The following is a 16,843-nucleotide window of genomic DNA, read 5'->3' as shown; positions in this document are numbered from 1 at the left end:
TATCAGATAAAGGGCTAGTATCCAAATGGCCATGGTCGCCAAACTGTGGAAAGAACCAAGATGCCCTTCAATGGACGAATGGATAAGGAAGATGTGGTCCATATACACTAAGGAGTATTATGCCTCCATCAGAAAGGACGAATACCCAACTTTTGTAGCAACATGGATGGGACTGAAAGAGATTATGCTGAGTGAAATAAGTCAAGCAGAGAGAGTCAATTATCATATGGTTTCACTTATTTGTGGAGCATAACAAATAGCATGGATGATGTGGGGAGATAGAGAGAAGGGAGTTGGGGGAAATTGGAGGGGGAGGTGAACCATGAGAGACTATGGACTCTGAAAAACAATCTGAGGGGTTTGAAGGGGCGGGGGTGGGAGGTCGGGGTACCAGGTGGTGGGTATTATAGAGGGCACAGATTGAATGGAGCACTGGGTGTGGTGCAAAAATAATGAATACTGTTATGCAGAAAATAAAAAGTAAATTAAAAAAAAATAAATGAACATTAAAAAAAAGAACTTATCAAACTCAAAACCCAAAGAACAAATAATCCAATCAAGAAATGGGAAGAGGACATGAACAGACATTTCTGCAAAGACATCCAGATGGCCAACAGACACATGAAAAAGTGCTCCACATGACTTGGTATAAGGAAAATAAAAATCAAAACCACGATAAGATACCACCTCACACCAGTCAGAATGCCTAATATTAGCAAGTCAGGAAACAACAGATGCTGGCAGGGATGTGGAGAAAGGGGAACCCTCCTATACTGTTCATGGGAAGGCAAACTGGTGCAGCCACTCTGGAAAACAGCATGGAGGTTCCTCAGAAAGTTGAAAATAGAGCTACCCTTTGACCCAGCAATCACACTACTGGATATTTACCCTAAAGATACAAATGTAGTGATCCAAAGGGGCATGTGCACCCAAATGTTTATAGCAGCAACGTCCACAATACCCAAACTATGGAAAGAACCTAGATGTCCATCGACAGATGAAGGGATAAAGAAGATGTGGTATATATATATACAATGGAATACTATGCAGCCATCAAAAGAAATGAAATCTTGCCATTTGTGATGACGTGGATGGAGCTAGAGGATATTATACTGAGCAAAATAAGTCAATCAGTGAAAGACAATTATCATAGGATCTCCCTGATATGAAGAAGTTGAGAGGCAAAGTAAGGGGGTTTGGGGGGTAGGGAAGGAAAAAATATAAAGTGGGATTGGGAGGGAGACTAACCAAAAGAGACTCTTAATCTCACAAGACAAACTGAGGGTTGCGGGGGAGGGGGGAGGGAGAGGATGGTTGGGTTATGGACACTGGTGAAGGTAGGTGCTATATGGAGTGCTATGAGTGTGTTAACCTGGCGATTCACAGACATGTATCCCTGGGGCTAATAATACATTATATGCTAATAAAAAATAAAAAAAATTTTTTAAATGTTACATGACATTAATTGATTTTCAAATGTTTAAACCACCTGGGACTCATTTTTATTTGTTTCTAGACTCCATTTCTTAAAATATCACTAAGGATTTTTGTGTCTACATTCATGACAGCTTTCTTGCAGTGTCTTTGGCTTTGATAATAGAGTACTAATGGCCTTATAAAATGAACTAGAAAGAGTTCCTTCCTCCTCGATTTTCTGGAAGAGTTTTCAAAAAATTAAAAATTATATTTTCTTTACTATTTGATAGAAACCACCAGTGAAGCCATCTGGACCTGGGCTTTTATTTGTGAAAAGTTTTTTTTATTGTCAATTAAATATCTTTATTATATGACAGTTCAGATTTCTATCTCTTCTTGAGAGAGTTTTAGTAATTTGCATCTTTATATGAATTTGTCCATTTCACCTGATTATAGTTTGTTGGCATAAGTTTATAAAATACCTTATTATTCTTTTATTTTCTATAGATCAGTAATGGGGTCCCCTTCTCTTTTATTCCTAACCTTGTTAATTTCTTTCTTCTCACTTTTTTCCCCCATCAGTCCTGCTAAAGATTTGTCAATTTTGTTGATTTTTTTCAAAGAACCAGCTTTGGCTCCATTAATTTTCTCTATTTTTTTGCTTTCTACTTTTTGGCTTTCCGCAAAAATACAAAAATATTTAGTATTTCCTTTCTCCTTGTTTGGGCTGAAGCTTGCTCTCCTTTTTCTGATTTCTTAAGATTTGAGAACTTTCTTTTGGGATATAGATGTTTAAAGCTATAAACTTTTCCCTAAGTACTGCTTTAGCTGCATTCCATAAATTTTGATATGTCATGTTGTTTTAATTCAGTTCAAAATATTTCCTAATTTTCCTTGTAATATCTTTTTTTGACCCATGAGTTATTTATAAGCATGTTATTTAATTTCCAAATACATGGGGACTTCCCAGATTTCTTATTGTTTATTTCTAATTTATTTTCATTGGGGTCAGAGAACACATTTTGCATGACTTTAATCCTTCTAAAAATTATTGAGAATTGTTTTGCATCCAAGCAGATGGTCTCTCCTGAGGAATGTCCCACAAATGCCTCTATGGAGGGATTACCGGGTGGAGCGATTTAAATACCACCCACATCTCAGACTCAACTCCAGACTGGCACAATCTAAATAGACCCAACACAGCATAGCAAAGGCTTTGGAACTTAATTGAAACTGGAACCCACCCACAGAAGATGAGACAGGAGTTTCACTCTGAAATAAACTGGGTTGATAATCTGCTAAAATAAAAAACTCAAGATCATCTAGGCAATTCTAACTTTACTCAGAGAGTAATTAATACAAAATTCATCAGGATTTTGAGACTCATCCAAGTTGTTCTGGGCATTAGTAGTTCATTCCTTTATACTGCTGAGAAGTATCTAGTGTATACACTGCATTTTGATTGTTCTTTCAACTTTAAAAAAAATATTTTATTTTTTTATTTTTTTACTTTAGAGAGAGCAAGCATGCACACACACATGAGCAGGGGAAGGGGCAGAGGAAGAGAGAGAATTTCAAGCAGGCTCCCATTCAGCACGGAGCCCAACTTGGGGCTCAATTCCACAGCACTGAGACCATGTCCTGAGCTGAAATCAAGAGTCGGATGCTTAGATTGTTCTTTCAACTTTTGAGGAACATTTGGGTTGTTCAAGTTTGGGGTTATTGTGAATAAAACTGCTGTCAACATTTGTGTACAAGTCTTTGTCTGGATTTATCTTCATGTCACTTGCTTAAGCACATAGGATGGAATGACTGACAGATGGTCACTGAATGTTTCACTTGTTAAGAACCGGCTCCATTTGATCACATCTTCACCAACACTCAGCGTTATCAACAAATCTTCATAATTTTAACCATCCTAGCAAGCATAGATAGTGGCATTTCTTTTATTTTAATTTCCTTGATGACTGAAACTGAACATCTTTCATGTGCTTATTAGTCATTTAAAATCTTTTCTCTATAAGATGTCCAAAATTTTGCCTATTTTTAATTAAGTTGCTTGTCTTATTACTGAGTTGTAAGATTTCTTTTATATTTTAGATACAAGTTCTTGGAAATATCTGTGAATCTCTTCTCCCATTCTCCAGCTTGCCTTACCTCCTTTTGTTGTTTTATTAATGGTGTCTTTCAAAGAGCAAAAGTTTTTAATTTTGGTGAAGTGGAATATAGTGATTTTAATTGAAATTTAATATCTGTTTTTATTGCATTGTGGTGAAAAATATGTACTCTCTGTCATGTCAAGTTTTAGAAACATATTGAGTATTTCTTTATGGTCTACTGAGTTTCACAACTGTTCCAATGGAGTAGGAATTTAATGTGTCATATTTGAAGGGTAGAAAGTAGAAATATAAGTTTTACAAACCATTATTTAGACCTCCTATGTGTTTGGTTTTTTGCCCTCTGATCTGTCAAAGATGAAGAAAAATTTATTAAAGCTCTCCGTGACTATGTAGGTAAATTTCTCCAAGTATTCCTAATAGTTTTTTCATATTTAAGTATTCTTTCCTTTAGCATGAAAAATTAATCCATTTGTCCAGTATATTAACTTGTACTGATGGTGATTTATATGACGGTATTACATTCTTTTTTTTCTGAATACAAGTGATATATTTTCATCATTTTCTAATATAATTTTTGTGTAAACTAGTCATGTCTTTTATAAATAGCATATGCATGGATTTTAGTCAACTAATCAGTATCTTTTTGCTAAAAGAATTAACCTATTAATATTTATTATTATACTTATATGCTCTGTCTTATTTTGGACATTTTGTTCTGTTTCTTCTTACCTTCCTTTGGCAGTATCTCAAGTTTTGCTTTATCTTCTCAAGATTTTTATGAGAATGTAACCCCTTTTAATTTTATTAATGCCTAAGTTTCTACATTCCATGGCCAAGAGTTTAAGTATACTGCTCCTTTCACCCACTCCCTAACTACTTCTCCATCCTGATCTTTGTTAATGTATTCAAGAGATTTAGATTTAAATTGTTATTAAATTTATACTTTCTACTTTAAATACTTTCTTTTCTAAAAATCAATAAATATTAGCATTCTTTCTTATAATGGGATTTATAACGATTTGTTTAATTTGTTTCTACACTGTTGGATTCCATTGTTACCTATTCATCCTTAAATATGATGGTTTAAGGATGTGTGGGAAATCTTTTGCTTCATTTCTGGATTGGTTTATGAGTTCATACAATTTCTCTCCAGAAAAGAAACAAGCAGTATACATCATATGAGCTCTTAATAAGAATATGTTTTTCTGTTGAGTTTGCAAGTGAAAAACTGTTTGGTTTTGTATAAAATTGGGTCACAACCTTCCTCCTTCAAAACTCTGAAATATTACTCCATTATTTTTCTAATTTCTTTGCCAGTTTCATCCCACCTAGAAACTTGTGGGATTTTCATTTTTATTTTTGAGATTCAATTCTTTTTCCAGAATGTATCTAGGTTTCATTGCATTAATTTTACTTAAGATGTGTGGCCTCTTTCATGTAGGTCATGTCTTCTTATAAAGATACTTTTCTGCTCCCCCCCCCCAAATTCTACTCTAGATTATCTTCAGAAGTATGCTTTGATTCTGTGATTGCTGAATACAAATAAATGTCTTTTTCTTGTTCTACAGAATGTTCTCGCAGGTTCCCTGTTGTTTGTTTTATTCTCCCTCCTTACCCATGAACGCTGTGACCTGCTAATACTATGTCATCAGCCCCAAGTGGTGAATCATTGAGCCAAAGGTAGCTGTCATGGTCTCAACTTCTCACAGAAGTTGTACTGTCTTAGCATTTTCAAATGCCTTATTCTTAGCCCTCTTGAATCTATCTTTAAAACTTTTTACCAGAGGCCCCTTCCTTCCATATTTTCTGTATTCCTTAACTGTTAAGGGGATCAGAGAGTTTCCTATGCAGCTCCGCTGCATATTTGGACCAAACATACATTCTAGGGCCTGGGCCCTGATGCTAGCAGGATGCTGAAAGATGCACAGCCATGCCCCAGGGGCTGGTCTCCACCTCCTGGCCCAAACACCCCATAGGAATCCAGCTTTTGCCCTAGGCAGTGGGTGGGAAAACTGAGAAATGGGATCTCAGAAACGCCCCTCTCAAAATCCAAATTTAAACAACTCAATAGGAGTGGAAATCTGAATCAAGAAAATGACAAGAAAGCACAGTTCCACACTAGAAACCATACAGGGATCCACCATAAAACCTTCACACGGATGTTCCTACCACCCGGCGCGTGCTTGGGGTTCCTGAGGAAGAGAACTTTGGCTGAAAATGAGATCGCAGACAAGACTGCAACATTTTTTAGAATCAAGAAAACTCGAAAATAAACCGAACACCCTTGAATAGAGAAGCTGACAAATGAAATGTGGTATATTCATACGATAAAATATGTTCAGTGTGAAAAGGACTGCACTAAATCAACGTGGATAGGGCATGGATATATAAAATTAAAGAGCAACAGCCCTGCACCAAGTGGAAAATAAACTCCAAGCAGTCAGTTGGAAAAAAAAATTAAATATAAAAGAGCCAATAAGGCATACATAAATCTGCAGTTCTCACCTAACTTTTAAAAAATAGATGCACAAAAATTATATATGCATGTAATATCTACATATGGAGAGAGCATATGCATGTAAGATACATGAAATTATATATACATACAAACCCATAAAAGAGACTGAAATAATACACACTAAATTAATGACAGTGGTTTTCTCCCAAGTGGAGAGAGAGTAATGTGATTAGATATGAGTAACAAAGCAAACTAAATTTCATCTGTAATGTTTTAGTTTAAATAAACAGAGTGTTGACAATTGTTGAGTCTTCATGATGGGCACCTAGGTATTTGTTTCCTCTCTCCAAATTTTTTATTTTTCTCTCAAAACTCAAAAGCAGGGGTGCCTGGGTAGCTCAATGGGTTAAATCCTTTGTCTTCAGCTCAGGTCGTGATCTCAGGGTCCTGGGTTTGAGCCCCACATCAGACTCTGTGCTCAGCAGGGAGCCTGCTTCCCTACCTCCCCGCCCGCCTGCCTCCCTGCCTACCTGTGATCTCTGTCTGCCAAATAAATAAATAAATAAAATCTTTAAAAAAAAAAAAACAAAACAAAACTCAAAAGCATACCCCTTGACTTGTACAAGAACCAGAGACGGTCTCTGTCCTCCTGAAATGCCAGTTGCAAACACTTTGCTGTCGCTGATCAATAAAACACTATTTATGGAACATAAACAAGCACAGACATGGGTAACCTGAGCCCTTGCTCTACAAAACGGCTCATGGAAATTTACAGATAGGCTGATCCACACTCCTAAAGCAAGAGCCACTCTTGCCATTACTACATTTGTAGCTAGGACTTTAAAATGATGATGCTGGCATTGCTTGGAGGTGAATCAAGGAATCCTGAAGGAGGCGGGAGGACCCGTCTCCTTGACTGCGCCGCTCCCGCTGCGTGTCTACCCTCTTCCCTCCACACAACGCCATCGAGCAGTTGCTGATCAGCGCCCATTTAGTGGCCCAGGAGAGCCCAGACAGGCCTGCCAGCGCTGCTGACTGTGGCCTCCTCCTTTGGCACACTGTGGAGAGCAGGACACTCGGGGTGCTGGCTGAGCCCTCCCCACCAGGCCCTCCAGCTCGGCTACCAGGGCCCACCACGAGCTACTGGGGAGATGGGCAGCCTCCTCTGCCTGGGCTAATTTCCCTTTTTCATTCTGAATCTCTGACCCAATTGTATGGTTAATTTTGATACAACTTTTGTAAAGAGTAAATATGTTTCTGTCACAGAAAGATTAGAATGTACCTTCCCACGGAGAGTGACTTTGCAAAGGGATGACCTAGCGGCCTCCTCACCTGCTCTTTCATTTCGGCGTAGACTTTCTCGGAGTTCAGTTCCACCTGCCTCTTAAACTCCTCCAGAGCGGCGTCTGCCTGCTGGGCCTGCAGCCTCTGAACTTCAGTCACCCGTGTCAGCTGTTCCTCTTTTTCCCTGGAAAAGTCCAGAGAAGCTTCACAGTTGAAATGAAAAATAAAAGGACGAGGCTTGAATGAAAGAACAGATTTAACCCTCTCTAAAATAACATTCAGATTTCAATTTTTTGATCCAAATTACATAAAACTTCCCTTTAAAAAGCTGACCATAAAATACTTGGCCTGCAGAAAAAGAGGTAAAGTGTTCTGATGACTACTTTCAAAGACTTCTTTCAAATGACTTTCAATGATTTCCCTGAAAATAAAGCAGTTAAACCCATTTATCTCCATCAGCTGATGAATGGATAAATAAGACAATATAGTACAGTTGTACAATGGAGTATTATTCAGCCTTCAAAAACACTGAAGTTGTGACACACGCTCCAGCATGGGGAGCCTCAAACACACCATGCTAAGCAAAAGAAGCCAGATACAAGAGGCAACATACTCTATGATTCCATTTATGTGAAATGCCGAGAATAGATAAATGCTTAGAGATGGGAAGTAGATCGGGGGTAGCAAGGGGCTGGGGTGGGGGGGCATCGGGGGTATGGGAAGTGATTGCTAATGTGTATAGAGTGACCTTTCCAGTGATGAAAATGTTCTGGAATTACATAGTGGGGATGGCTCCACATCTTTGTGAATATACTAAAATCTGCTGAAATGTGTATTTTTAGAAAAGGATAAATTTTACAGCATGTAAATTATATCTCAATTAAAACACAACAAAACAACATACCATTAGAAATGTGTCTAATAGACATGTCTAGCAGCAGTTGACCTGCAGGGTGACAGAGGCAACAGAGCAGACTGATGGCCTACGACTGTTCCTCTGCCTTCTAGTAAACTTGCCTACTGATACCCGTCTCATTTCTTTACATCTTGAACTCAAGTTATATGGTCAAAAGGGTTCAACAGAAGAGAAATCTTTATGTACTGATAGAAGGAAAAAATATAGGCTTGATGTTACAAATGCATGGAAGTTAACCATGGCTAATACTGAGTTCTGCCTACATGCTGGGCAGTGTGCAAAATAATTTTATCCATCTTCTCTCCTTTACTCTCACAGCAAACTTACATAGGGTATTATTATGCCCCAGTTTTACAGAGCAGAGAACTGGAGCTTAGAGAGTGGTTCCAAGGCAACACATTTAGTAGTAAATTTAATCAGGCCTAGTCCTAGCAGTCTGATCCTAGAGCTCATGCTGTTGGCTACTAGGCTCTGCTGCTTTCCTGATTTTCCAGATGCCATACTCTATGGTCTGAATGTGACCCCCTGAAGTGAGATTAGTGCTCTTCTAAAAGAGGTTCCAGGATGCCTGGGTGGCTCAGTGGGTTAAAGCCTCTGCCTTTGGCTCAGGTCATGATCCCAGTATCCTGGGATCAAGCTCCACATCAGGCTCTCTGCTCAGCAGGGAGCCTGCTTCCCCCTCTCTCTCTCTGCCTGCCTCTCTGCCTACTTGTGATCTCTGTCAAAAAAAAAAAAAAAAAAAAAAATCTTTAAAAATTTTAAAATCAGTTGGTTAAGTGGCTGCCTTCGGCTCAGGTCATGATCCCAGCGTCCTGGGATCGAGTCCCACATCAGGCTCCTTGCTCCGCAGGGAGCCTGCTTCTCCCTCTGACTCTTCCTTCCACTCTGTCTGCCTGTGCTTGCTCTCATTCACTCTCTCTCTGACAAATAAATAAATAAAATCTTTAAAAAAAAATTTTTTTTTAAATAAAATAAAAGGGGTTCCAGAGAGTTTCCATGCCCCATCCACCATGTGAGGACACAGTGAGAAGTCACCAGCTATGAACCAAGAAGAAGGTCTTCATCAGAACACAACCATGCTGATGCCTTGATCCTTGATCCTTCTGTTGCTTATGAACTACCCAGTCAGTGGTATTTTTTTACAGCATTGAGAACAGACTGACACATCATAGGTAAGAGTAACTTGGCTTGCCTTCCCTAAAGGCAAAAGTTTACACACATAGAAAACATTATCTGATGAACTATCATACCAAAGAATGCTGGAAGATGGGGTGATTTAATGCACACAAATAAAATTTTAGAGAAACATCATGACAGGGAGTTGGCGGGGGGTGGTGGTGGTGGTGGTGGATATTTCCCAAATAATGATGCTACTGTCTTAAAGAGGTAGGCAAAAAGTAATTTGAGTTTTTTGGAATTACTCATATTTGAGTTTAAAAACCCCTCTAAGACACTTAACAATTTCTAAGCTTTCTAATAAGAATACATATGTGATATGAAATACCATAATACCAAACTTTCTCCAAAACACTGAGAACTTTCTCAAAGATTGAATGCAAAAATAAGAAAGAGTGTCCCCTAGTTTCCTCTTCAGCAGGTTTCTCCTGGCTCTTGGTAAAGAAATGGGGCAATGAGCATTTAGAGTTTCCCCCCTTTGGGTTGGATCTGGAAGCAAGCAGCTCTCTGCGTACTCCACAGTATGAACTTACTCCAAATCCACCTTCCCTTTATTTTTCATGATAAACCATTTGTGTCAACATCTTTGTACCCACCACAGATCCTTCTATTTGAAGATGACCCAATCAATACATCCCTGCGCTAAACAAAGCAGCTCTTCTGTGGAAACCCCGTTCTACACGTCTGTTTCATGGGTGGGGCCACCATTTTAATGAGCTAAGGGTTCTACACTCCACCCCAAAGTTGGGGGGGGGGGGCCCTCCAGGAAAGGGAAACCATTCTAGATGGTGCTGCAATGCCAGATTCAGCTCCTGTTACTGCCTTTTACAGCAATGTGGTGCAGGCTTCTGGAACTTTTTTTAAAAGCTTTTCTTTAAGAGGCGCCTGGGTGGTTCAGGTCGTGATCCCAGGATCCTGGCATTGAGCCCCGCATCAGACTCTCTTCTCAGCAGAGCGTCTTCCTCCTCTCTCTCTGCCTGCCTCTCTGCCTACTTTGGGATCTCTGTCTGTCAAATAAATAAAATGTTAAAAAAAAAAAAAAAAAAAAAAAAAAAAACCTTTTCTTTAAGTGGTTTACTTCAGTTGCCTATTCAACAGGAACGTGAATACCTTGCTGCTCATTTTTCTTCCACGTTGCTAAAATAAGATGTCTTTAATGTTAAGCGGTTGCCGAATTCTAAGGCCTTAATATTTCGTTTCTTTGTCATATGATGTTAATATTAGCTAGTAGACAACAGTGATTAGTAACTGGATGTTACGCTGAAGACCGATTCAAGAGACATCACCACACAAACGACTGAGCGCTTTGATGGCAACAGGGAATTCAAATTTGGCCCAGACCATTTTCATTCTTCTATCACTCTGCCCAAGGAGGAGGAAGGCTTGACTAGGGTTTCCCAGATACAAACACTGAATGTTTTGTTTAAATATTCAAATACTTATTAAAAATAAATATTTGAATACTAAAACAAATGAGAACAGCATAGAGTCATGTGTGGGATACTGGGTACCATGTCCTAGACCTAGGTTGACAAATTCGATGGGTATTTGCTGTAAACATTTTCTTACAAATGTTTAACGGACATTTTCTCTGGTGCGAAAGACCCAGATGACGGTATGGCGCTGCCGAGAACTCTCTGTGAAAAGGATTCTGAGACCAGGCTTGGAGGAAAGGGCTACTGTGGTTGGTGAATAATGTCCCCTTGTAGGGGATTGGGGTTAGGCGCCATGAGGGCTCCTGCCATGCTACCCAGGGACCACAGTGACCACTTCTTCCTCTGTTACTCCTTCATTTTTGCAGGCCTCCTGAAAGCACTTGAAAGGACTATTTCCTATCAGGAATACAATTTTTCGAAGGTTTACTTTGCTTGGTCAGTCTGTCTATAAACAGAAAAGAAAAGTACATTCGACACTATCTGAAAACTTTAAAAATGTAGTTATCATATAATTTAAAAATTATGTACCATTGCTTAGGCAAAAGAAAATTTTGCCAACACATTTTATAAGACATATGACCCAGTGGCTGAGATATCCACTCTGTTTTATGAATGCTAAAAGTCGGCTGTTTTTCTTTTTTTTTTTTTTTTTCCCTAGTAGTCACCTGAGCTATATAGTTAATATAAACACTTTCAATTTAATAGGGAAAATATTTTCTCTGTGTCATTTCATTCCTACCTACCAAATTTAGTCATTGACTTTTTAACTAACTTATAGCCACATTAAATCAGAGTCCTAAACTTTACCTAAAATCAGGTATACATTATGACCATATTTAAGATATTGTTAAAACCTTGCGTAGGTAATGCACATTGCATTTAGTTGATAAGCTCTATCATGACTTACAAATAGAAAACATTGTTGCATATTAAACAGCAAGCATGGGGAGTTGAGGAAATCTCCCAGGTGGTTCCAGTCCTACCACACCTGCTAGTAGTAAAGCTAAATTTCAAAAAAGGTCTCACTCAATGTTAATCACTGTTCGGTCCAGTTCAACATGACAAACACATTGAGCTCCACTGATATTTAGGAAGCTTCTCTCTTAATATAAATAAAATATGTGTTAATTTAAATAAAGGGATGATATTCATCTTAATGAGGGATCCATCTTAATTTCTATCAAAGTAATGAAGTAGAAGTGAAAACGTTCAGCATCTGAAAAAGAGAAAGGTCTGCTGCTAAGAACAGAATTCCTTGTACCATGATTCCAGAGTACACCCTCTAAGAAGCAAAAAAAAAAAAGACTTTGAAGATTGTTTCTTCCAGTAGAACTAGTTGTGGGGCCAAGTATAACTGCATCATTCAAATGCCTTAAAGCAGGGCCTCCATGAAGATAAAAAGGTGGGAAGAAAATTTGCTTTTCAGTTCTGATTTATTTATAAAATGCAGTAAATTTTCCTCGTCTGAGAACATAAAGCATAAAGAAGAAAGAAGCTGCATTCTTATACAACCACAAGCCAGCTCAGATTAAAGGATGTTCTGAAGTACATGATTATTCCAAAAAGGCAATAAAATGTAGGAGACTAATAGACTACAATTTAGTATTTCTTGAGCTTTACAAGCTAACATTTGTATGTACAGGCCAACCTTAATTTGAAAATCTTCCCTTTGCACATTTCTGTACCAGCACTTTTGATAATAATGGCAGTGATCCAAAATCTATTTATAAGGCTTCATATTACAAGATACTTCATTTGCTGCCAGCGTGGCATCTCCACTGGAAACTCCAAGAAAAACAAAACAAAACAAAAAAACTTCAAACGTGTCTAAAAAACAGCTAGAGAGGTCTCCATTCTCTTTCCAGCTGGGCTGGAAAACAAGACTTGGGAGCAGCTCTATCATCTATGTTCATGGCTGCTCATTGGTACTCAAGGCGATAAGACTGAGTTAGTCAAAAACATAAAATTGACTTAAAGGGCACTAATAATAAAAAAAAAATAAGAAAAAAAGGCACTAATAATAATAACTTTCACTATGCACAATAAATGAAGGAACTTTTTTGGCCTCTTCTTCACATGACTACTAAGACTAGGGGTCTCTGCTAAATTCTCTCTCTTTTTTTTTAATTTAATTTTTTAAAAATTTCTTTTCAATGTTCCAGAATTCATTGTCACTGCTAAATTCTTATTAAAAAATGATAAACACTGTGAACAATGAAACTTTTGATACTTCAAGAGTCAGAAAGAAATGTTGAGTAAAATGGAAAGTAGTATTCCTCTCCATATTGGAAAGATGACAATTGAGGACAATTGATCTACAGACTCAACACAATCCCAGTCAAAATCCCAGGTGGGATTTTGCAGAAATTGACAAGTGAGCCCTGAAATTCAGATGGAAATGCAAGGTACACAGAATTGGCAAAACAATCTCAGAAGAACAAAGTTGGAGAACTCTCATTTCCTGATTTCAAAACTTATTACAAAGCTAGATTAATCAAAACAGCATGCTACTGGCATAAGAAAGGACATATAAATCAATGGAATAGAATTAAGATTCCAGAAATAAACCCTTACATTGATGATCAGTGAATTTTCGGCAAGGGAGCCAAGACAATTTGATGGAGAAAGAACAGTCTGTACAACAAATGGTGCTGGGACAACCGGATGTCCATTTATCAAAAACAATAAAGCTGGATTCCTTCTTTACACAATTCACACAAAGTAACTCAATATAAACCACAGACTTAAATTTAAGAGCTAAAAATGCAAAGCTCTTAGAAGAAAACAGGAGTAAATTTGGGTGACATTGAGCTAAGCCAAGCCTTCTTAATATAACACCAGAAGTATAAACAAAAAAGTAAAATATAGATAAACAGCTTCAGCAAATTTAAAACTCTTGTGCTCCTAGGGATATCATCAAAAATGAAAAAGAAAATCCACAGAAGAGGAGAAAGTACTTGCCAGTCATATATATGAAAAGAGACCTATATCAAGAATACATAAACAACACTTACCAATCAATAGTAAAAAAAAAAAAAAAAATACAGAACACAATTTAAAAAAAGGTGAAGAATCTGGATAGATGTTTCTCCAAAGAAGATACACAGTTGGCCATACGCAAATGAAAGGTCACTCAATAACAGTAGTGATTCAAAAATTGCAATTCAAAACCACAATGAGATATCATTATACAACCTCTCATATGGCTGTAATCAAAAGACAGACAGGAACAAGTGTTTGTTTTGTTTTGTTCTGTTTTGCATTTACCTTGTGTGTACTTTTTTTAAGCTTCTTGAATCCAAATAATTATCCCTTTCACAAAACTGGAAGATTCTGGCTATTATTTATTAAAATATTTTGCCTCTATTATTCTCTTCTCTCTGCTTCTGTGACTCAACTATGATTTATACATTGTGATTGTCCTACGAGTTCCTGCAGCTCATTTTTTAGTATATTTTTCTCTTTGTCTTCAAATTGGCTGATTTCTATTGATTTATCTTCATGTTCATTGAGTCTTCTTATTCTTTACCCTGTTGTTATAATCAGCCCACACTTTAAATCTCAAATGTTGTATTTTTTCAGTTTTTCTGTTGAGATTTCCTGATTTCTCACTTGTTATTACCAATTTTTCTTTATATCTTTGAGCCAACTCTAATAGCTACTTAAAATTTTTTATCTACTAAACCTAGCATCTAATTCATCCTGAAGTGGTCTCTGCTGATTATTTTCTTTTTTTTTTTTTTTTTTTAAGATTTTATTTATTTATTTGACAGAGATCACAAGTAGGCAGAGAGGCAGGCAGAGAGAGAGAGAGAGGAGGAAGCAGGCTCCTGCTGAGCAGACAGCCCGATGCGGGACTCGATCCCAGGACCCCGAGATCATGACCTGAGCCGAAGGCAGCGGCTTAACCCACTGAGCCACCCAGGCGCCCTGCTGATTATTTTCTTAAGAATAAATAGGTTACCTATTTCTTATGTCGAGTAATTTTGGCTTGTATCTTTATGAATGAGACATTAGAGAGTGTGGATTCTGTTATTTTCCTCCAAATAATATTAAGAGTATTCATAGTATTAATATAATTAATTTCAATTGTTTGTTTTCAGCATGCAGGTAACTTGGCTGAACTCAAACTATAAATTCTTGACATCATTATAGTTTTGTAACTATATTTTTAAATATATTTTGGACATATTTATGAACCAATAAATGTAGCTTACCTACCAAAAAAAACCACAAAAACAAAAACGCGAAAACAGAAACAAAAACAAAACCTATAAATTCTGTCTCCTCTGTAGGTGACAAAAGTTCATATATAAATTCTGCTCTTTTAATCTTACCTGGGCTGCTTAGAATCCTCTCCAACTATGCATGTTTCAGAATCAGTAAGAAACATGGACCGAGATTATACAAAGAATTTGGGCTTCCCGTCTCACTTGTTCACTTATTTCCTGGGTATTTCACCATCTTAATTTACCAGTGGTTGCCTCATTCGTTCATCTGGTTCTTTAAGCACTAAATTCACAGGTATATACCTAAATTCTAACTGTACCATATGGCACCAAATGCGGAGGAATAAATAATATAAAAGTGGGAAATTCACTTTTCCTTCTTACAAGTATGTATTCCCAAACACTCTTTCTTTGTGTTTATTCATTCTCCTGGGCCATCAGGTAGCTCTACTTTATATTTTGCACGGAGCTTCCACTTGTGGGAGGATTAGTCTGATAGGAGCTTACTTGGCCATAGTATAAACTGGAACCCTCCCCACTTCTTTGTTGTTTTGACTGGCAGATTACTATTCATTCTTTAGGGGGTTCAAATCCCAACTCTTTGGATAGACTTGCTAGCTACTTCTTTTGTCCTGTCCACACTTTCTATATACTGCTACTATAGCATTTTTTTTTCTGGGAGGGTCATGGTTTTATTGCTGGGTTTCAGGCAAGGGGGTCAAGTCCACCCAGTCTCCTTCAGCTTGACCACCAGGGCGTCTGTAGTCTCCACCTTGATGCCAGCTGTATGCAGGGGTGGGTCCTCCACACTAACCATGGAGAGCTTGGAGGTCAGGTCCACACTCAGGTCTCCTGGTTTGATGCCCTCAATCTTCTTGGCTTTCATGAGATTGGGCAACATGGCATAGTGGGTTTCGTTGCGCTGCAGGGTGGCAGTCACCGTGGCAGGCAGCTTCAGGCACAGGGTCTCCAGGCCCCCAACAATCTCCCACTCCACTTCCACTTGGTCTCTTCCAGTGTCACCTGGGAGGTGAATGGACCCTGTGGCCAGTCTAGAAATCCAGCTCTCATCTACCCAGTCTGGTTACAGTCACAGCATTTATATGTACCATTACAGTTGTTAATTTATGTATTTATCTGTTCTAGGATAATGAAATCTCTTTGAGGCTAGAGGAATGCAGGATGTGGGGACACAACCATGTCTTCCTCATATTTATAAACCATATGTTGAACATACTACATGTATAGAGTAATTCAATATTTGATTCATAAATTCATATTATATCATCTAGATAGACCCAGAGCTAAACCATGGAATGTCGCAAATTTCTCAACCTCAGCACTATTGACATTTCTGATCAGATTATTTCTTTATCACGGGGACCTGTTCTATGCATTGCAATATGGTTAGCAGCATCCCTGGCCTCTTCTCACTAGATCCCAGTGACAATGTCCTATCCCCACCTCTGACAATCCCCAAATGTCTCCAGACATGCTAAATACACCCTGGAGGGGGTAAAATCATGCCTGATTGAGAACAAGTAGGCCAGAAAGTATGGTTCTTTATCAAATTCCACAGAGTGAAAGAAGACTTAGGTATTTAGTTTCTGGGTGTTTGATTTTCAAGGGTTAGGATACTGGTAATGGGGAATAACCTAAAAGAGCAATTACCATCCAACTTCTTAAGAGAATTCAAAGCCATAAATGCTTATAAATTATTATAACGGCTCCACCATCAGGAATTGTTTGTTCCTACAGTATGTGCCTTGTAGGTGTTTTTTGACCTGGAGAGAGAGAGAAGACGCAGA

At 38.0% G+C, this 16,843-nt stretch overlaps 1 protein-coding gene across 16 annotated transcripts in view; it reads right to left on the bottom strand.

Annotated features, from left to right (window-relative positions):
• CEP112 (centrosomal protein 112) overlaps positions 1–16,843 on the bottom strand; it is a 416,468-nt gene that overhangs the window by 237,441 nt on the left and 162,184 nt on the right. For all 16 annotated transcript variants that reach the window (XM_082706657.1, XM_082706645.1, XM_082706644.1 and 13 more), the window contains one exon: positions 7,327–7,462. In XM_082706657.1, the coding sequence (XP_082562783.1) occupies positions 7,327–7,462 (136 nt within the window). The remainder of the gene's footprint in view (positions 1–7,326; positions 7,463–16,843) is intronic.

The sequence above is a fragment of the Mustela nivalis genome, assembly GCF_964662115.1.
Source record: "Mustela nivalis genome assembly, chromosome: 17".
Taxonomy (NCBI): domain Eukaryota; kingdom Metazoa; phylum Chordata; class Mammalia; order Carnivora; family Mustelidae; genus Mustela; species Mustela nivalis.
This window is presented reverse-complemented; position numbering and strand designations above follow the sequence as displayed.